General features: G+C 41.5%; 4 protein-coding genes and 1 pseudogene across 4 annotated transcripts; all 5 read left to right on the plus strand.

Annotated features, from left to right (window-relative positions):
• Window positions 1-206: 206 nt before the first annotated feature.
• LOC114430707 (trace amine-associated receptor 1-like) lies at window positions 207-1196 on the plus strand. Its single transcript, XM_028398673.1, has one exon. It carries the CDS (start codon window positions 207-209, stop codon window positions 1194-1196), a length of 990 nt encoding a protein of 329 aa, XP_028254474.1.
• Window positions 1197-5732: 4536 nt separating this feature from the next.
• On the plus strand, window positions 5733-6686 carry LOC114430708 (trace amine-associated receptor 1-like). Its single transcript, XM_028398674.1, has one exon. It carries the CDS (start codon window positions 5733-5735, stop codon window positions 6684-6686), a length of 954 nt encoding a protein of 317 aa, XP_028254475.1.
• A 5015-nt stretch (window positions 6687-11701) lies between these two features.
• LOC114430709 (trace amine-associated receptor 1-like) lies at window positions 11702-12583 on the plus strand. The gene is made up of 2 exons (XM_028398675.1): window positions 11702-11918; window positions 11991-12583. The coding sequence occupies exons 1-2, from the start codon at window positions 11702-11704 to the stop codon at window positions 12581-12583; spliced, it is 810 nt and encodes a 269-aa protein (XP_028254476.1).
• Window positions 12584-14940: 2357 nt separating this feature from the next.
• On the plus strand, window positions 14941-15921 carry LOC114430711 (trace amine-associated receptor 1-like). The gene has a single exon (XM_028398676.1). The coding sequence runs from the start codon at window positions 14941-14943 to the stop codon at window positions 15919-15921; it is 981 nt and encodes a 326-aa protein (XP_028254477.1).
• A 4275-nt stretch (window positions 15922-20196) lies between these two features.
• On the plus strand, window positions 20197-21631 carry LOC114430712 (piggyBac transposable element-derived protein 4-like; annotated as a pseudogene).
• Window positions 21632-23195: the final 1564 nt, after the last annotated feature.

A 23195-nucleotide genomic window follows, 5' to 3' on the forward strand; every position in this document is an offset into this window, starting at 1 on the left:
CCTTGTTGTGTAACTATATGGTAATTAGATGGTGTTTGATAAGTATCAGGGCTCTGCACAGTGATGCATGTGACAGCCAGTATTCATGCATGAACAGCCTTTGACACAGAGGTAAGGATGATAACTGACACTGTTGCACTATGTACAGTATGTATTTCTGTATTAACAATAATATGAACTGTATTGAATTGAAGGTGACTGAAGACATGAAAACTGAAGTTATTATCAACTGGACTGATGTCATGACTGACACAAGTCACTGCTCTGACATTCTTAACTTCAACAACATACCAGCAAACAGCTATTCAAGTATATGTACATTATTATATGTTTTCATAGGCTTATTAGATGTTTTCATCATATGTGGAAACCTGCTTGTTATAATCTCCATCATTTACTTCAAACAGCTGCACACTCCTACTAATGTTCTCATCCTGTCTCTGGCTGTGGCTGACCTGCTGGTTGGGATGGTTCTCTTTCCTCTCAGCATGGCGTTCTCTCTCAGATCTTGTCTGTATTTTAAGGATCCATACTGCAAAGTGAGAGGCAGCTTTGATGTTTCACTGAGCACGTGTTCTATTGTCAACCTGGTTTGCATTGCTGTCGACAGATACTATGCGGTGTGTCAGCCTCTGACGTACAGAGCTAAAATCAATAATCGTGTTGTTGTGGTCATGATCCTGATGTGCTGGGGGGTTTCTGTTCTGACTGGGGTTGCGGTTGTAATTGCTGGATTGAACAATGAAAACTGTGAGGACAGGTGTTTAATACAAGTCCTGATGACAAATACTGTTGGACCCATATTATCCTTTTACCTCCCAGTGATCATAATGCTGTGTATCTACCTGAAGATTTTCCTCGTTGCACAGAGACAGGCGCGCAGCATCCACAACACGACGAAGTGTGGAGCAGCTGTCAGTAAGATGGAGAGGAAGGCCACCAAAACTCTGGCTATAGTTCTGGGAGTCTTTCTTTTATGCTGGTCTCCTTTGTTTCTTTGCATCACCTTTTTGCCTCTTGCCAATGATCCAACAGCCATTCCTGTGATTGAATTTCTCAGGTGGCTCTCATTATCAAACTCAATGTTCAACCCATTTATTTATGCTTTCTTCTACAGCTGGTTCAGATCAGCCTTCAGAATGATCATTTCTGGGAGAATATTTCAAGGTGATTTTACTAACTGTAAACTGCACTGACTCCTGTTTGAAAAAGTGATGGAGGAAATGCTCTGATCTTCTCTTCAAGTAAAAAATAATTACACTTATGTGTACTGTGGAGCATGTACTTAAAGTATTTAATATATGCAATAGAGAAAAATGGCAAAATTCTTATTATGAATTCATTCATTCCTAACACTCATCCCTTTTAATGGTCAAATATTTAAAAAAATAATATGTCCAAAGTGATGTCTTGATAATGCCTGTCTTGTTAAAACTGTTTAAAAAGCAACAGAGGTCCCCAGATTTGGGCTAAAGAACCTAATAATCAAAATGAACGAGTGGCACACTTACTCTGCTTTGGGGTACAACCATCACTCTGTCAATCACAGCAGGTGGTGCCCATACATAGCATATTGAGAGGACATGGAGACCATACAGGGAGCACATCTGGAGGCTTAGGGGGAAATCACACTGAATGTTGAGTGTCTTTCTGACCACCTTGCAGTAATTTAAAAATATATGGAACGGAAGTTGTTTCATCTTTTAAAAGGCTACCATGATGCTGAGGGAGAGAGGAGGGATGTGTGGAAGATGTAAAGCTTCTGCTCTTGGAAAAAGTAAAGGACCATGTAACATGTCTTTTGCACAAGAAAATATAATCAAAGGCGTTGGGCCCTGGGTTAAATTAAAATATGGCTGACTGCATCATCTGTAACGTAGGTCTCTCTTCTTTGTATAGATAGCGCAGTATGAAATGCAGTTTTTTTTTTACCACCTAAGAATATTTTTTTGGTAAGACACCAGCAGGGCAGCAGGCAAAAAAATGTAAAGAAAGCTTGGCAGCACGCGCTGTGAATGTGGAGGTTTCACATGCAGGAATCAAAGTCTGTTCATTTGCAGCCTCTGCTCCAGAGTTTTTTTAAGGAACTCTTAAAGGGTAACATACCTGAGTAAAACACAACTTGCGATACTTTAAATGCAAAATACGAATTTATCTTAACTTAAGGGTTTCTACTTAAGAAGAATAAGAATAAGGTATACACAAATTAAGTAAAAATTAAAAAAATAAATAAATAACATTATGCAGAAACTGATGACAATGCTTGTGTGTTTTGTGGTCTAAACCTGAGTGACCTCTTTACTTATATATTGAAAACAATATATAAACAAATGCACGTTCACAGTTTACTCACAAACTCAGCAGACAGTCAGTCGGACGCCTGCAGAATGGGTGACTGGGCAGAGATGAGATGAGATGAGGGGGAAATGCCACCAAGCATCAACAACAAGGTGTCGCAGCTGAACTCCAGGGTATGCTCCCAGCAGGAATAAGAAAAAAACCCAAGGAATAGAATAGAATAGAACAGAAATACTTTATTCATCCCAAGCTGGGAAATTTCACTGTTGCAGCAGACAAATACAGTCACTCAAGCACACAAAAAAATAACAATATACCTCTAAGATAAATATAAACACAGGTGCAGAAGCAGAAATGTGCAATTTGTAATGCAGGTATAAATATAAGTCTGAAACGGATAGTGCAATTTGGTATATGATATGATATGATATGATATACAAGAACAACAGTGTGCAATTTGAAAGTAAGAAAAACCTAAACCTTGTGCAGAACGAGGCAGGAAAGATTTCCTGTAGCGTCCGGTGACAGTGAAGCTGTCTGAGCCTTTTGGAAAAGGCGCTCCATTGTCTGTCCAGTACAGGGAGGAGAGGGTGGTCGGGGTGATCCATGATGGATCACAGTTCAGTGTCCTCCTCTCCACCACTGCTTCAAAGGTCTCTTGTCTGCAGCCAATGACAGAGCCAGCCTTCCTGATCAGTTTGTTCAGTCTGTTGGTGTCACTGGCTGCAATGCTGCCCCCCAGCAGACCACAGAGGAGAACAGAGTGCTGCAACAACAGACTGGTAAAAGATCTCCAGCATCTTGCTGCACACGTTGAAGGACCTCAGCTTCCTAAGGAAGTAGAGTCTGCTGCAGGCCTTCTTGTACACAGCTGTGCTGTTGGTCCTCCAGCTCAGTCTGCTGTCGATGGTCACTCCCAGGTACTTGTACTCCTCTACCATCTCCACATCCTTACCCAGGATGCAAAGGGGCTGCGATGCTGTTCCCTTCTTCCTGAAGTCAATCACCATCTCTCTGGTCTTGTCTACATTATGCAGCAGGTGATTCCCTCCAGCCCACTCCACAAATCTGTCCACCAGCCTCCTGTACTCCTCCTCCCGTCCACCACTTATACACCCCACAACTGCAGAGTCATCAGAAAACTTCTGTAAATGACATGACTCTGAGTTGTACTGAAAGTCTGAGGTGTATAAGGTGAACAGGAATGCAGAAAGCACAGTGCCCTGTGGGGCTCCTACACCACTCATCACCGTATCAGACAGGACACCACCCGGATGAACTGTGGCCTGTCTGTCAGGTCATCAGTGATCCAGGAGATGTGGGTCAACCCGCCAGCACCCATCAGCAGCACACACAACATCTCTTAGTCACTTTCTCAATCAAAAGTCACATCAATAAACTCACACTGAGCTAGGTTTAGCTTTAAACTTAGCGCACGGTTAACAGCATACAGTAACATTAGCTCAGTTTGATACAGGAGCATTACTTAGCAAGTCATCTAGTCATCATCAACACCATTACAGACAATGCTAACATGCTAATAAGGGTCTTCGACACTTAACTTACATTCAGAGACATATACATTAAATAAACATTCTGTTAAAATGCACTTACCTTCAAAAAACCTTAGAAAACTCCCGTTATAAAGCTGCAAACATTCACCACTTAATGAGAAATCCTCCGTAGTTTTGCACTCTTGGCATATCAGCTCCTCTCGCTGCTCTGCTTTAGTCTCTGCACCATACGTGCCCACCATTTTTTTCTTCTGGATGTCGCATGTTGATTGATTAAGAATCTTTATTGTCCCCTAAGGGATAATCTTTCTCACACATCAGTTTGTGTTTTCAGACAGTAGATGTAAATAGTAGTAGCAGGCGTCTCACGACATACATAGTGTCACATTTCCCACAGACATTTCTGATGAACAACATAAACAGCCCAAAAACACATAGACTAGAGACAGGTAGGCAAGACAACACAGCGGTAGCACAGCAGACTGGGTGACTGTCACAGGTCCTGGTCCAGGGTTCTGTATCAATGACCAGATGGGAGTAGAGTGAAGAACCGGTTCAAAGGCTGATCAGAACTGTTTACTATGGCTCATGCGAGGGGTGTGATGGCTGTGTCATTAGCGTCAGTCAGACTGTCTGAGGGTGGGAAGATGTATTATCTGAGATTTTGATGAGTTTGTTCTTGCTGGTTACAGTTGATATAGTGAAAAAACAAGGGGAGTTGTTGAGGGATCCTGGGAGACCTAAGGCAGCGCAGGTTTAGCAGAAACACATCCAGCACCATCACAATGAACACCGGGGCTCCCCAAGGATGTGTGCTGAGCCCCCTCCTCTTCACTCTGCTGACCCATGACTGCACGCCAACACACAACTCCAACATCTTTGTGAAGTTTGCGGACGACACAACTGTGGTGGGTCTCATCTCCGGTGGAGATGAAGCAAACTACAGGAATGAGGTGCACCTTCTGGCCGAGTGGTGCAGAGACCACAACCTCTGCCTGAATGTGGAGAAGACAAAGGAGATGGTTGTGGACTACAGGAGAGCACACAGTCAGCACACCCCTCTGACCATCGACGGTGCTGCTGTGGAGCAGGTGAGCAGCACCAAGTTCCTGGGTGTGCACATCACTGAGGACCTCTTGTGGACTAACAACACTGCATCCCTGACCAAGAAGGCACAGCAGCGCCTCTACTTCCTCCGCAAGCTCAAAAGAGCCAGAGCCCCTCCCTCCATCCTGTGCACCTTCTACAGAGGGGCTGTTGAGAGCATCCTGTCCAGCTGCATCACTGTGTGGTACGGAGCCTGCACCGCCACCTGCAGGAAGACGCTTCATCGCATAGTGAGAGCAGCTGAGAGGATCACCGGCGTCCCTCTCCCCTCCCTCCAAGACCTCTACGACAGCCGTCTCACCCGAAAGGCCCTCTGCATCACAGGAGACCCCACCCACCCTTCACACCGCTTCTTTAGTCTGCTGCCATCATTTTTCTCCCTCTTAAACTTTGTAGATATGCTTGTACATCATGTAACTGCGATTGAGTTGCCATTTTAAAACATAAAGCAAAAAAGTTTTTCAGTGTATAAATGAGTTATAAGAATGGTAACAAAAACATGAGGGAGGAAAAAAAAGAGAAACATACATGGTGTTTGATTGGTCATTTAATCCTCACGGTCTCCCGCCCCCCTTGTTGTGTAACTATATGGTAATTAGATGGTGTTTGATAAGTATCAGGGCTCTGCACAGTGATGCATGTGACAGCCAGTATTCATGCATGAACAGCCTTTGACACAGAGGTAAGGATGATAACTGACACTGTTGCACTATGTACAGTATGTATTTCTGTATTAACAATAATATGAACTGTATTGAATTGAAGGTGACTGAAGACATGAAAACTGAAGTTATTATCAACTGGACTGATGTCATGACTGACACAAGTCACTGCTCTGAGATTGTTAACTTCAATAACATACCAGCAAACAGCCATTCCACTATATGTGGATTGTTAAATGTGATCATAGGTTTGTTAGCTGTTATCACTGTGTGTGGAAACCTGCTTGTTATAATCTCCATCATTTACTTCAAACAGCTGCACACTCCTACTAACTCTCTCATCCTGTCTCTGGCTGTGGCTGACCTGCTGGTTGGGATCGTTGTCTTTCCTCTCAGCATGGCGTTGTCGCTCAGATCTTGTCTGGATTTGAATGTTTTATCCTGCAAAGTGAGAGGCAGCTTTGATATTTCACTGTGCACATGTTCTATACTGAACCTGGTTTGCATTGCTGTCGACAGATACTATGCGGTGTGTCAGCCTCTGACGTACAGAGCTAAAATCAATCACTGTGTTGTTGTGGTCATGGTCCTGATGTGCTGGGGGGTTTCTGTTCTGACTGGGGTTGTTATTGTATTTGCTGGATTGAACAATGAAAACTGTGGAGACAGGTGTATGACAGACATCCTTGTGGCAAACACTGTAGGTGCCATATTAACCTTTTACCTCCCAGTGATCATAATGCTGTGTATCTACCTGAAGATTTTCCTTGTTGCACAGAGACAGGCGCGCATGATCCACAATACGACAAAGTGTGGAGCAGCTGTCAGTAAGATGGAGAGGAAGGCCACCAAAACTCTGGCTATAGTTCTGGGAGTCTTTCTTTTCTGCTGGTCTCCTTTCTTTCTTTGCATCAGCTTCATACCTCTTACTGGTAAATTAGCACCCATCTCTGTGAATGAGTCGGTCAGATGGCTCGCATTATCAAACTCAATGTTCAACCCATTTATTTATGCTTTCTTCTACAGCTGGTTCAGATCAGCCTTCAGAATGATCATTTCTGGGAGAATATTTCAAGGTGATGTTACTAACTGTAAACTGCACTGACTCCTCTTTAAAAGGAGATGGAGGAAATGCTCTGATCTTTTCCTTAAGCAAAAATAATCTTTACAATTTTTTAACTGATTATTAATCAATATAATAGCTGGATTTTACTTGCTGTTTTCATGGTGAAATATTGTTGTGGATTTTTTTAAGATGGAAAGCAAACTGATGCAATGAAGTGCCAAGTATTAAAAGTGTGTGACTTAAAAGGTAAAACTTCTAAAAGTGGTATTTTTTTCAATTTGTATTAAGTGTTTGATAAACTCAAAATGCACCCCCCTCCTCATTTCTCATAGCATAGATAGAGAAGGAGCAGTGTGATGAGAAAGTAGTCATGCATGGTACATTATATGATATACACTACCGCTCAGAAGTTTGGGGTCACTTGGAAATGTCTTTTTTTTAATTGTTTTTTTTTCAATGAAGATAACATTAAAGTAATCAGACATACAGTCTAGACATTTATAATGTGGTAAATGACTATTCTAGTTAGAAAAGGCTGATTTTTAATGGAACATATACAAAAGTATACAGAGGCCCTTTTCCAGCAACCATCACTCCTGTGTTCTAATGCTACATTGTGTTAGCTAATCGTGTTAAAAAGGCTCATTGATGATTAGAAAACTCCTGTGTTAGCACAGCTGAACTGTTATGCTGATCAGAGAAGCTGTAGAACTGGTCTGGTGACCCCAAACTTTTGAATGGTAGAGTATATTGTCCATCCAAGTAGACCAGAAGGGGGCAGAGACTGACGCAACTTGGGCCCTCTTAATCCTACTCCAGCTCGTCAGCTCAGGATGAGCGCAGGATCAGCTCCACCCAGCAATAGAGAGAGAGAGACAGCAGCAACAACACTCCCCGAGAGGCCAACACAGGGCCGTAACTCTCCCCCTGTTAGCAAGGACTCTCGACCCTGGACTTTTAGCTCTCTCAGGAGGTTACAACACACAACTAAACATAACCTTGACCCCGAACGGCTCACCATTTCACAGGTTGACCCTGTGGTACCTCCATAGCCACTGCATCCTCTCACCTCAGCAACCTTGGCGCCTAGGAGCAATTTAAGAGAAAGGAAGAGACAGAGACTATAATGGACAACACAAGAGCCAACAAAGTTACATTGGTGCTCAGGACAAAGCATCTGCCATTATGTTATCTTTTCCCCTAATGTGACGAATATAAGTTATATGGCTACAGAAATAAGTTCTGTAACGAATTCAAGAAGGTTAATGGGTTGTGGTCTGTAAATACAGTTATGGGCATCCCAGAATCTAAAACAGAATATGCTGTAGAGGCAGAATTAATGCTAGAGCCTCTTTCTCTACAAAGTAGTTTACCTGGTAAGCGTTGAACTTCTTAGAAAAGAACCTAACTGGGTGGAACGGCACCTGCACCAATGTGGCTGGCATCCACATGCAGTTTACAAGGTTGATCCATCCTGGGAGCTAGAAGGACTGGAGCCGATCACAGCAGACTTTAAACACAACAAAAGTCCTGCTGACAGAAGAAGGATAACTTTTAATCAAATTTGCCAATTCCACACTCTTCTCAGCAGACAAATGGCCCAATAAACCCTCCAAGATTTTAAGTGATTCTGAGTTCTTCAAACCACCACGCAACACAGGATCATCAGGTGCAACCACGTCCTCCTCCCCCCCAACAAAAGTTGACTGCCCCACATTACCAGCAGTCAAAGCTGGACTTGCATCAGGTAAAGAGGAATCTGGCTCACCCTGGGACGAAACACGAGCATAATATGGCTTTAGCAGATTTACATGGTACAGTTGATGTCTCTTCCTGTGGTCAGGAGTGTCAATCTGATAATTTTGTTCAGACAGGTGATGTTTCACAGTATATGGACCAGCAAACTTTGCTTGAAATGGTGACCCAACACCTGGTAACAAAGCAAGTGCTTGATCCCTCTCACTAAACTGGCGCTTGTCAGCATGACAATCATACAAATGTTTCATCCTCTCCTGAGATGTCTTCAGTTTTTTCATGGCCAACTGACCTGCCACGTAAAGCCTATGCCAGAAACCATCAACATAGTCTATTAAATTTGTTGGGGGGGGGGGGGGGGGGGATCATCTGGCAACCAACCATCACGAAGTACAGCCAACCTTATGACCAAAAACTAGGTCATTGGGGCTGAATCCTGTACTTTCCTGACACACCAACAGCAACCATAGCAGACCTTCCTCCCAATCTCTGTTCAATGCGGTGCAATATGAACACAATAAAGATTTGAAGATTTGATGAAACCACTCCAGGGCCCCCTGACTCTGAGCGTGATAGGACTTCGACTAAAGCTGGATCCATACTCCGTGAGACAAAGAGCGGAGAACGCGCTCCACGGGTGGTAAGAGATACAAAAAAAAGGTCTTTTCCGCACTGAGGTACCATACTCCGCGAGACGCGTGTGTGCAGAACTCCTCATACGGCCCGCCCACTAAACTATAAGGAAAGACTTTACTGAGTTTTTTAACACACCACAAGGACTTGTGCCATGGCAAGAGGGCATTATACAGAGAGGGAGCCTGCAACAGCGTGAGATGTCCGGCGATGAGTTGTGAAAATGCGACATTAAAAGTAACAATAGCAAAGATTCAGTGTTTGTGCCTTTATGACCACATTTGCACATCTACTGTGTTCCAATGTGCCTGCGATACTTAAAACTGTCCGGTGATGAGCTGTGAAGATGCGACATTAAAGGTAACAATAGCAAAGATATACAGACATTGTTAACGAGCCTATTATGCCCGGGTATGTAGGAGTATATAGAATGGTAACAGTCACCATCTGGTATGTGTGAACGGCTGTCTGGAGTTATTGGTGACAAATCACCCTGACTTGCCTTTCTTTCTTTCTTTTATTGCTCATCATGCAAAACCAGTATGGTCTTATCTAAATCTGTTGAATCAGCGCTGTTTATACACCTACCTATATACCTGGAGAGGCTCTTGCGCTTCTCCACTTTCATCACGCCCACAATAAATTCCGACCAATCACAGCATGGTTGCCGCACAGCCTTGAAAGACAAAGTTCGGCCCGGACCCTGTGCACAGGAGTGCGGATCAGCGGGCGGTCAGAGACAAAAAATGACGTCATTTTGTGGGCGTAACGTCTGCAGGGGGGAAAAATGTCTTTGTCTCGCGGAGTATGGATCCAGCTTTAGGCAAAGGCACAACAGGGATTGGACACAAAGGGGCAGGCTTAATAGATTGATTTGGCTTACCTGTAACTTGACAAGTATGACATGTCTTTATGTAAGCTGCAACATCTCATTTTAGACGAGGCCAAAAGAAGTAACGCAATATGTGGTTGTAAGTTTTGCTCACTCCTAAATGACCTAACTGATCATAACAACACTTCAAAACTTCATTGCGAAACTTGATAGGAACCACAATTTGGACCACTGGTACCCCCACACAATCAAAACCCTGGGGCAACCACTTACGGATCAATACTCCATCCTGCACAGACAACACTTGTTCGTCAGTCACCAGTTGTTTCTTCAAAGATGGCGGCTTAGCTGGCGGAGAACCATCAGCCCAGACACGATGTCCAGCCAAATCATTGCCCAAAATCACATCAATGCCATCAATTGGCAAAGCTGAAAGGACACCAAGATGGACATCACCTTCCACAAGACCACAATAGAGACTGGCCCTATGCAAGGGAACACACAATGTGGACAAACCTATCCCTTGAACCAACACACAACCACTAGTATCAGTAGCCTGAGAAAAAGGCAACAGAGAATCTAAAATGAATGAATCCTTTGCTGCAGTATCCTGAAGAATTTTTCTCATCACTACCAGGGAGTCAGACAAAGCCTTCAGACACAAATGCCCTGCACCCAGAATATTTATCAGTCTCATGTGTGATAGGCACTGGCACCCCAATCATAGGCATTTTCACCACTGAAGCAGTGCAAACAACAGGTTTAACATGTTTACCTCCTGAGCGACCACCCCTGCTTTTCAGTATTGGACACTCAGCTTTCCAATGTCCCTTCTCATGACAATAATTACAGTCAAATTCCACAATGTACCAGAAGTCCGCCATTTTGAAAAACCTCTGCCATTTTGTGTTTCTCACCTGCCATACTTTTACGAACTCTTCTTCGAGGGATTTCCCATAATGCTGAAAATTTGTGAGCTCACTTTTAAGCCCATAAGGACCAAAACTTTGTGGAGCTTTATTACACACTCTGCCCGTGGCCTGCCACGAAGTTGACCCTTCGCCAACACACAGGAAATAGATGTTTTTGTGGCTGTATCTCCCACATACTTCATCCTATGTGGATGAAACTTTACAGTCATGTTGAACATCTGACTCTGCACACATTGAAATGCTGATATGCTACAGTCACTGCGCCACCTACTGGCTGGAGGACCTTTCTTTTGTATATACGCATTTCGTTGTACTTCTCTGTCCAGCTGACCACTGCACATGCCAGTAACGTGGGAGAAAGGACTGCAAGGACTGCATAGTTTTAGTGCATAGTTTTAGTGAAGCATGCCTAACTATATATATAGATAAAGGTCATATTCTTTATTATAATGACTGTTCTTATTAGTTAACATTTTAAAAGAAGGCCACTCAATGTCTGTTCATGAGTACAGAAAAAAATGCACTACATGCCTCTGTTCTTCACACACTGCCTATACAAACAGTATTAACCAATCTAAATGATCAAATAATGATGATCTGCATACTTCCAAACATTGGATGCACGTACCATACTCGTCATCACTAGTAACAATTCTGATTGGACAACATCTACAACAATGAAACAGAGATGAGAGAGTATTAACCTTTTGCCCCAGCAATAATTACTCTTTATACCAGAACACACAATGATGCACTGTTGATACTGAAGGTTTGACTTGATTGAGGTCTAAAACATGGAAACTGAAGGCGGTAACACAACTTACATTGTGACTGACATACATCCCTGCTATGTGATAGATAACTTTGATTACATTCTGACAAACAGTCCTTCCATTCTATGTATGTTGTTATATGCTTTTCTTGCATTGTTAGCTGTTATCACTGTGTGTGGAAATCTGCTTGTTATAATCTCCATTATTTACTTCAAACAGCTGCACACTCCTACTAACTCTCTCATCCTGTCTCTGGCTGTGGCTGACCTGCTGGTTGGGATCGTTGTCTTTCCTTTCAGCATGGCGTTCTCTCTCAGTTTGTGTCTTTATTACGAGGGTTTATTCTGCAAAATAAGAGGCAGCTTTGATATTTCACTGAGCACGTGTTCTATACTGAACCTGTGTTGTATTTCTGTTGACAGATACTATGCGGTGTGTCAGCCTCTGACTTACAGATCTAAAATCAATCACCCAGTGGTTGTGGTCATGATCCTGATGTGCTGGGGGGTTTCTGTTCTGACTGGGATTGGGATTATAATTGCTGGATTAAACAATGACAACTGTGAGGACAGGTGTTTAATAGACGTCCTCATGGCAAACACTGTTGGACCCATATTATCCTTTTACCTCCCAGTGATCATAATGCTGTGTATCTACCTGAAGATTTTCCTCGTTGCACAGAGACAGGCGCGCATGATCCACAACATGACAAAGTGTGGAGCAGCTGTCAGTAAGATGGAGAGGAAGGCCACCAAAACTCTGGCTATAGTTCTGGGAGTCTTTCTTTTATGCTGGTCTCCTTTCTTTCTTTTCATCACTTTTCTGCCTCTCGCTGGTGATTCAGTAGTTCCAATCCCCATGATAGAAACAACAAACTGGCTGGCTCTGTCTAATTCTATGCTGAATCCATTTATTTATGCTTTCTTCTACAGCTGGTTCAGATCAGCGTTCAGAATGATCATTTCTGGGAGAATATTTCAAGGTGATTTTACTAACTGTAAACTGCACTGACTGAAGTGTGGAATAAAAGCATTGTTCTTAATTCTCTCCTGTCTAAATATTAGGCAAAAAAAAACAGTTCTTTCCAACATTACAACCACCTCATACTTCTTAGCACATGATCTACTGTCATTTTAATCTGGCCGGTTGTCTAAGTACACATGTCTAATTATGAAGATATCTAAAAGGTGTTGTAACATTAACAGAGGCTTATTAGTCTCAAATCCTGTTGAGTAACGTAACTTGATTCAATACAATTATAAATTGAAACTGTATATTGCCAAGAGTTGATAGTTCTTTTGTTTGTATGGAACAAACTATTATCTGCACTACTATAAGAAGGTGGCAGGACAAAAGAGCTATGTTTGCTATGTTTGTATGACTGAACCAGGCATTTAAGGTTAAGGTCAAGGTTACATGTGTACAATTTCAGAGGAGTACTTCACGTGTAAAAATGGCTGTAGCGAACAGCATCTGAATCCCAGCTCTGTATAACACATTCATTTCAGTAGTAAATGTAATGATCTGTATTGGATTGGGCTGCTAAGACTACAAGTGTGAAACAGAGGCCACTGACTTGTGAATCAGAGTAATGCAATAATTTTATTGTATTTTTTACTCTACTGGGGGATGATAAGAAAGAGAGGTGTTAAAAGGAAAGCCTTCACTTGCCTTTCAACTTGATAAAACGTAACTATAAAGGAATACGTCCCTCTTTGTGCCAGACAGGTGCGCAGCTTCCACAACACGACTAAGTGTGGAGCAGCTGTCAGTAAGGTGGAGAGGAAGGCCACCAAAACTCTGGCTATAGTTCTGGGAGTGGTTGTCAGTGCCTGCTGCAGTGTATGAAACTCTGAACTACAAAATGTAATTGTATATTATTCATACAATGACAAAGTATCTGTTATGTCTGTGGACGCTCTCATTCATCCAGGTAATGTTATGTTCTCAACGACAAAAACCACAAGAGCAGCGAAACTGAGGAAGTCACTCAAGGGAAGGGACCTCTTCCAAAAATGTTCTCAGGTTGGGCTTGAAGCAGATAAGACCGGAGGTACCTCCCTGGAAGGTAGCGAAGCTCATCCAGGAAGGCACATCAATGAGAGCTGTGGCAAGAAGGTTTGCTGTGTCTGTCAGCACAGTGTCCAGAGCATGGAGGAGACACCAGGAGACAGGCCAGTACACCAGGAGACAGGCCAGTACACCAGGAGACATGGAGGGGGCCGCAGGAGGGCAACAACCCAGCAGCAGGACTGCTACCTCCTCCTTTGTGCAAGGAGGAGCAGGAGGAGCGCTGCCAGAGCCCTGCAACATGACCTCCAGCAGGCCACTGATATGCATGTTTCTGCTCTGACTGTCAGAAACAGACTCCATGAGGGTGGTATGAGGGCCTGACGTCCACAAGTGGGACTTGTGCTTACCATGCAGGGCGAACACCAAGATTGGCAGATTCACCATTGGCACCCTGTGCACTTCATGGATGAGAGCAGGTTCGCACAGGACGCCTCCCTGTGTTATGTGTAGGGAGTGCAAGGAGAAGGAGGCAAACACAGACCTCCAGTGAAAAAGCAAGTCTTTATTTACAAAAATCAAAGGTCTAGATAACAGAAAACTTCATCTGGGGAGAATAATGAAGAGCTGGGCACACTGAGTGCCGCTGTGGCTGGCTGGGAGCAAGCACCTGGCCAGACAGGTCAGCGAAGTTAGATTGAAGATCTGGTGAACGCTCCTTATAGCGCCACCTGCAGAAGGACTCATACGTAGAAACAGATGTAAAGAGCTCAGCACTCTTAACATCAACAACATGCCACAAAACACCTCAGATTTTTAGTTTGTATTTCTTATAAAATGCCAAAATTCATATTGTGACTAAACCCTAATATTAATCTCCTTATCTCCTGGTGGTTGCTAAGTGAAACAACAGTTAACTTAAGTCTGGGTTTATGGTTTCAAAATTATTTTAAGAAGATATTTAAATGCAAAAAAAAAAAAAAAACATTGGAAAAAGTCTTCCCTCTCTGCTTCTGGGCCTCAGAATATGAGTGATTGTTTACACTTACGTGTGCAAGCACACACACAACTACTGCATAAACTGTTGTCATGGCATCCTAAAGTTTCTCCTAAGAGTCACTTAAGAGTCTTGCATCTGATTGGACAGTGAGACTCGCAGGCTTTTATGATGTAGTAAAAAAATGATAAATGTTTATGTACATGTCCTGTTGAGTGCCACAGCAGGGAGGGACACATACGGATGTGTATCTTCTGACATGGTGATGTATGAAAACAAAGGATTGAATTGTGCATGTAGCTTGTGACTTGTGTTACTGTTTTTCTTATTCTGAACGTGTGACTTACAGGATCACACAGGCATGGAAATCACCGTCAACAGGACCGATGTTCTCACTCAGATTCATCCCTGCTTTGAAATAGACATGTCTAAGGCACTGATAAGAAACCTGTCTGAAATGTGCACACTCTTTCATATTTTTCTTGGTTCATTGTCTGTCATAACGGTGTGTGGAAACCTCCTCGTGATAACCTCTGTTATTTACTTCAAACAGCTGCACACTCCCAGTAACTTCCTCGTCCTGTCTCTGGCTGTGGCAGACATGTTTGTTGGGGTTTTAGTTTTTCCTCTCACCATGGAATTCTCTTTCAGCTCCTGCCTTTTCTACGATGATATATTCTGTAAGGTGCGAGGGACATTCGATGTCTCGCTGTGCTCGTCGTCCATTCTAAATCTCTGTTGTATTTCCATTGACAGATACTACGCAGTGTGTCAGCCTCTGACATACAGAGCTAAAATCAACGATTATGTTGTCGTGGTCATGATCCTGTTGAGCTGGGGTGTGTCTGTGATAATAGGAATTAGTTTTGTGATTGTTGGAATCCACCAAGAACATTGTGCTGAGAATTGCTTCCTTGACGGTATATTAGCACACATCATGGGGCTTATTTTCTCTTTTTACCTCCCGGTGATCATAATGCTGTGCATCTACCTGAAGATTTTCCTCGTTGCACAGAGACAGGCGCGCAGCATCCACAACACGACGAAGTGTGGAGCAGCTGTCAGTAAGATGGAGAGGAAGGCCACCAAAACTCTGGCTATAGTGATGGGAGTGTTTCTCATGTGTTGGCTGCCTTTTTTTCTTTGCACCACTGTGCTCTCATTCACTCGTGTGTATGTGCCGCTTTTAGTGATTGAACTGCTAAACTGGCTCGCACTGTCCAATTCACTGCTCAATCCATTTATTTATGCGTTCTTCTACACATGGTTCAGATCGGCCTTTCGAATGATCATCACTGGGAAAATAATCAGAGGTGGATTCTCTAACACAAACCTGAACTAACATGAATGTATCTGTACATGTGTGTACACATCGTAAAGGTTCTTATAAGATAAGATAAGATAAGATAAGATAAGATAAGATAAGATAAGATAAGATAAGATAAGATAAGATAAGATAAGGTAAGGCAAGGTAAGGTAAGATGAAACAAGATAAGATAAGATAAGATAAGATAAGATAAGATAAGATAAGATAAGATAAGATAAGATAAGATAAGATAAGATAAGGTAAGATAAGACAAGCTAAGATAAGATGAAATAAGATAAGACAAGATAAGATAAGATGAAATAAGATAAGATAATATAAGGTAAGGTAAGGGGTAAGGTAAGGTAAGGTAAGGTAAGGTAAGGTAAGATAAGATAAGATAAGATAAGATAAGATAAGATAAGATGAAATAAGATAAGATAACAAAGATATGATAAGATAAGATAAGATAAGATAAGATAAGATAAATTGAAATAAGATAAGATAAGGTAAGATAAGACAAGATAAGATGAAATAAGATAAGATAAGATAAGATAAGATACGATAAGATAAGATAAGGTAAGGTAAGGTAAGATAAGATAAGATAAGATGAAATAAGATAAAATGAAATAAGATAAGACAAGATAAGATAAGAACTTTATTAATCCTGGAGGAACACCTTTAATTGTAACAAAGTTGTTATACTGAGGTAACTTTAAAATGTTTGTGACAACATAAAGTCGTTTTTTACATATACAGCAATATCCTTAAACTCATGACATGTTGTTACTAAATCACACAAACATATATTAAATGTATTATGTAGATGTGTACATAAATATTCTTCTGTGCACTTGTTGCTAAATGATGTCTTTGTTTCTACAATATATAGTGCACAGCATCATTGCAGTTTAATAAAGACATGTTTACCATGAGACACACACAAAGGCTGTGTCCCTATGGGAGAATGCAACAGTGTAAAGCCTTCATATGACTGCAACTCATCATATGATGTATTCTTGATTTCTATTCTAAACAGTGTAAGGACTCTTTGTGAAGCAGCAGTGCACATCAGAGTTATGTGAGCACATGCCAAGAGAACCCAATTCAATTCAATTCAATTTAATTGTATTTATATAGTGATTTTTACAGTCAGAATCATCTCTAGGTGCTTCACAGAGACCCAGAGCCTGAACCCCCTTAACAGGATCAAGAAAAAACTCCCTTTAACAGGAAGAAACCTTGAACAGGACCTGGCTCATAAGGAGAACCTTTCTGCTGACATGTTGTTCAAGTTAATTATACTAGCACTGCACAGAAAACCACATAGGCACGCATTGGGAATAGTATAGTATCCAGCACTAGTAGCACTGGATTTATCAGAGGGCCGGAGGCCGTATGTTGATCTAAAGGGAGAGAGACATGCAGAAAGATACAAAGAGAGAGGCATAAACTACAAGGAAGACTGGACACACAGTGATAACATAATATATATTATAATGATAAAATATTAGATCATATATCGGCTTGATGAGGGGAGAGGAAGAAGAGCAGAGGAGGTGGAGGAAATGATCGGTGGATCATGTTTGTGTCCCCCCCGGCAGCAAAGGCCTAAAGCAGCTTAGCTGTGATAAAGTTTACAATTCAATTTTATCTATAGAGCGCATTTTACAATCAGAATGGCCTCAAAGCACTTCAGAAAAAACAGTGATATATCAATAAGCATTGAAATATTCAGGGGCTGGACTGCAGGTCAGCATGCAGGTCTGCTAGGCACTTCCCCCAAACCAACACCTTAAACCTTAAATTATATTTTGAAAGGGATCAAAACAAGAATTTGTACTTCCTTCATGGATACAGAGGGTGAATCAACTCGAACCCAGGCCTCATGGGTGGCAGGCAGAACTCTACCACTGAACCACCAATGCTGTGCAATGCTGACATCTAGTGGTGGAATCGCAGGCTGCAGCCTCCTTATTCCAAAATCAATCCCTCCTCCACATAAAGTCAGAAGTTCTAAATGTGAGTCATTAAATGAGAGGTTCCAGCAGAAACGTCCAAACATCTGAAGAGAAGCTGAGAAGCCTGAGATACAGGGGCTGCAAGCTGAGCTTCAACTGTTCCTGTTTAGACAATAAGAACAGATCATCACTGTCTTTTAAAATGTTCTGATCAAATCACATTAGTTTGTATATTTATATTACACACAGAGCATATATATATATTACAGGAACTGGTTGCTACATTAAGAAACTGACGGACCTTTGAAGGACCTTCTTTTATAAGAAGAGCTACCTCAGAAAGAATAACATTGTTCAGTGCAGGCCATGAATGTGCTGTGTATGATATGACACAAATATAGGTATGTGCACTTTCAATGAACGTGTCCATCAATACTAAGTGTGGCAGTATGGAGACCTCCCATTTTCTCGTAATCTCTTTTTTTAGCTGCTGTTAGTAATAGTTTAACCAGATATCGGTCCTCCGTTTGTGCGTTTGCTTCACATAGGTTACCCAAATACAGAATAATATATCATAAACCGACTTATGACATCACATTCTGCATAGGTAATGTTATTTGAAAGTATCTTTGACTGGTCGAAGTTGGATTTTCTTTGATTTGTTTTTTCTGTTTTGTTTCAGTTTCTCATCAGTTCTATCACCCAGTGGGTGCCGTTGCAGTCAGTGGGTTGTCCAGACAGTATTACAGTACAATACAAATGGCACCGAATAATGACCCGTTGATAATAGTACGGACAACAGTGGTGGAAAAAAACAGCTGGAAGAGAGGAAGTGGAGACCAGGACCTTGTTGTGTCAAATGTGGGTCCAGGGATTCTAGCAGGCATGAATGGGAGGCTCTGGCTTTCGGTCCTTCTCTTGTTAGGCTCTGTCTTGCACCACGCTTGCTTGCTGGTTTGGGCATGGCTTTTCCTTTACGTTTGGGCTGCCTCTCTGCCTCACTGTGACAAAAAAAATAAATGAGTGGCCTTGCTTTGAAAGACACACATATGCAAACATAATGATAGATGCATACACACCTTCTGCCCTTTCAGACAAACAAATTTATGAAATCTATCGATCGAAGTTATTCCATATGCTGAATATTTAACCCTCATGGACTGTTCGCAAACACTACCCTAATGTGTTGTTTGGGGACAAAAACATCCCCTAACTTTAACGGTTTTAAAAATATATTAGATAAATATTTTTTTGAAATTTTTTTGCATAGACCTTTTAATTAACTTCAGTTCTAATCAACAGTAGTGAAAAAAATCATTTTCCCCCAGGATTTTAACCCTTTAATCACCAATTTTATAAGGGGTGGTGCTGAAAATTGAAAAAAAAAAACACACACAAAATGGCTCATTTTTAATAGAAAAGGTGAATGTGGACTGGATTCTTTTTAACCTTTATTACAGTCTTGGTCATGTCAAACATCAGTAAAAAAAATGACTTTATTGCATTATTAGTTTTTGCACAGCACTGGATTTTTGTCCCATAGACTTCCATTATAAACACACTTTTTTTGACTGCACAGCCATGGCACTAAATAATCATGCATTCTTGATTGTTGGTGGTTTACCCTGTTGGTAGGAGGTAACATTTGTGATTTTTACAGTTAACAACTTAATGACCATATTATCCCTTTACCTGCAGGCCTGTGCTTATGTAGTGTAGTTTCTGGCTTGTATATGGAGTTATAGGGAGTATTTTAGCACATAATTGTGTGTCTACACACTGTGTGTGTATGTTAGAGAGAGAGAGAGAGAAAGAGAGATCTGTGCACTGTGTGTAACACAACTACCAAGACTTTATAGAGTAAACAAAAAGTGTGGCTCTTTGATGCTGAGAGGTGCAGAGTAAATAAAACCCAAGCAGGTGGCCGTGCATGCGTTCTCCTGGTCATTTGATAGTGAGGAGAGGAGCAAGCAAGATGAAGAGAGGATTCACTTGTGCCAAAGCTTTGGAATTGATAATGCAGCCTGGCCCTTCTAGTGAGCTGGAGGACATGTCATCTTCTCTCTCTGACACTACGGATACAGCAGATTCAGATCCTGATTTTGCCGTGGCACCATTATCTTCTTCAACTTATTCCACTGAAGGTGAGGAGGATTCAGAGGCTGATGGATATGGGTGGATTGGAAAAAATGGTGAAGTGTGGTTTCCCACCAATGCGGAGACAACTCCCTTTTTGCAGCATGCCAGAGGTGTGAAGCCAGGGCCAACACAGTATGACATTGTCAGGGTCCAGAATGCGGATTCTGCATTGCACCTGTTTTTTACAGAGGAGATGATTGACCTCATTGTCAGCATGACTAACCTCCATGGACACTGCACAGTGAGGAACTGGATTGCCATAGACACCACAGATCTGCGTGCCTACATGGGGCTCTTGATTTTGGCTGGAGTCTACAGGTCCAGAGGGGAGTCCACACTCAGCCTGTGGGATGAACACAATGGTCGTACAATTTTCAGAGCTACTATGTCCCTCTCAAGGTTTCATCTCATCAGCAGAGGTCTGCGTTTTGATGACAAGCTGCAGAGACCAGCTCGTCGCAGAGAGGACAAGTTGGCCCCCATCAGGTCCCTGTGGGAAATGTGGGTGCATCGCCTTCCCCTCCTGTTCAACCCCGGCAAAGATGTAACAGTCGATGAGCAGCTGGTGCCATTCAAAGGGCGATGCTCTTTTCGACAGTACATGCCAAAAAAAACGTCCAAATATGGACTAAAAATTTGGGTGACTGCCGATGTTGCTACATCTTATGCTTGGAAGTGTGACATTTACCTGGGAAAGATAGGTGATGCTGCAGAGGTAGGCCAGGGCAAGCGTGTCGTCATGGAGATGACAGAAGGACTCCAAGGTGTCACTGTCACATGTGACAACTTTTTTACCTCCTACTCACTTGCCCAGGAGCTTCTGCAGAAGAAAGTAAACTTGGTTGGGACCATGAGGAAAAATAAGCCAGAGCTGCCAGCCAACCTGGTGCAGGTTAAAGGAAGACCTGCATTCTCCTCCGTCTTCGCCTTTAAAAAGAACACCACAGCTGTGAGTTACATCCCTAAATGTGGGAGAAATGTGATCCTCATCAGCACGAGGCACCGCGAGGCAGCAGTGACAGAGGGACCAAAAAAGAAGCCGGAGATCGTCACCGACGACAACCACTGCAAGGGAGGCGTCGACAATCTTGACAAGGTATGTGAGATTACATATTTCTTTTTTCATTCATTCTGATGATTTTTTTTACTAAATTCATATCCCTGTTACAGACAAATTTAGGAATTACAGTTAGTGTTTTGATCATCTTTGCATAATTATTCTCAATGTCATGTGCAGCTTCAGAATGAAGTTACTCCTTGTCAAGATGAAATCTGTACTTATTCTCTTCTTGTTTTTAATCTTTGTAGGTTGTCGGTACCTACAGCTGCAGAAGAAAGACCAATCGGTGGCCACAGGCCTTATTTTTCAATATGGTGGATGTCTCGGCATATAATGCATATGTCATCTTCACAGCTGTGGATCCCTCCTGGAACAAGGCAAAGTTTTTTAGTTTTTTAGGCTTTTCCTAGAAGAGCTGGGAAATTCTCTAGTCTCTGCAGCAATGTTAAGAAGAAAGCACACCCCTCGTGCAGCAGCTGCTTTGGTACGGCTGAGAGGGATCCAGGCTTCTGCAGCTGCCCCTCCAGACGCGGAGCCACCGATACCAGAAGACACCTGCAGCTCAAGAAAGAGAAGAGCATGCATGTAGTGCACAGGGCAACGAAAAAAAACCGTCACCACTTGCATCTCTTGTGGTCGTTACATTTGCAAAGAGCACCAGGTGACATGCTGCAAGTCCTGCGGTAGAAAGTAAACACTAAATACTTAGTGTAGGTTCATTTGAGGTTGTTGTAGAATGTTGGTTCATAATAAAGTGTTATGTTCATAAATCTGATGTAATGAAATCTGAGTCGTTTCTTTTAACAGGGAAAAAAAGACAAGTATTTCATCCACAGGCCTGCAGGTAAAGGGTTGTATGGTCATTAAGTTGTTAACTGTAAAAATCACAAATGTTACCTCCTACCAACAGGGTAAACCACCAACAATCAAGAATGCATGATTATTTAGTGCCATGGCTGTGCAGTCAAAAAAAGTGTGTTTATAATGTAAGTCTATGGGACAAAATGGGAGAAAAAAAGAAAATCCAGTGCTGTGCAAAAACTAATAATGCAATAAAGTCAATGTTGTTACTGATGTTTGACATGACCAAGACTGTAATAAAGGTTCAAAAGAATCCAGTCCACATTCACCTTTTCTATTAAAAATGAGCCATTTTGTGTGTTTTTTTTTTCAATTTTCAGCACCACCCCTTATAAAATTGGTGATTAAAGGGTTAAAATCCTGGGGGAAAATGATTTTTTCACTACTGTTGATCAGAACTGAAGTTAATTAAAAGGTCTATGCAAAAAAATTTCAAAAAAATATTTATCTATCCACTGATTCTTGAGATTATGGACAGAACTACATTTAAAATTAAAAAATATATATTTGTAGTAACATTATTTTAAAATGGTATAACCTATGAACACAGGTCTCACTTTTTAGACCATGTAAAGGAACAAGTTATTTACTATATAATTTTTTATAAAAAATTAGGATTTATCTGATTTTTTTTCATCATATGTCAACTCCATACAACATATCCAAAATAATTTTATTTCAATTTGAATAATTAAGTCAAACTTTAAAAGCTTCAAATATCAAGTACTAGCTTACTTAATCATAAAAAAGTGATTAAAATACATATTGTACCATTCTGTCATTATTTTACACGGTTTTGGAAAATGACTTTTAAAAAAAACTTTGTTTCATATATTCATTTTTAATATTAATCATATTTAATCTGCCAATTTATGCAAATAAGAGACCAGTGCATGTAGTCCAAGTAATATTTTAATAAACAAATTCATAAATTGTACCAAAATGTAATGCATTTAAAAAAAAAAAGAATAAACCTACACTTGACGGTGCGACAACTGATGGAGTTGACAAGAGTAGGCAAAGCCTATTAACAAGGCCAGTAAACAACACATGAATACACATGACAACTTTGGAGGTACTCTATACTTGGAATATTGCTGAACTGAACTGTTTGAGGAAACATTTAAAACTTATTTAGGACACAGGCTTCCAGTGGCACCTGTGTGGGATCCCGAAAACTCCCTGAATGCATCCTCCCTCCTTTCAAGGGCTCACTGTAAATGAAAGTTTACAATCAGACTCAAAATGTCAATGCAATGTCTGTTATTATTCAGTGCATGTATGATATGTAT

The sequence above is a fragment of the Parambassis ranga genome, unplaced genomic scaffold (assembly GCF_900634625.1).
Source record: "Parambassis ranga unplaced genomic scaffold, fParRan2.1 scaffold_27_arrow_ctg1, whole genome shotgun sequence".
Taxonomy (NCBI): domain Eukaryota; kingdom Metazoa; phylum Chordata; class Actinopteri; family Ambassidae; genus Parambassis; species Parambassis ranga.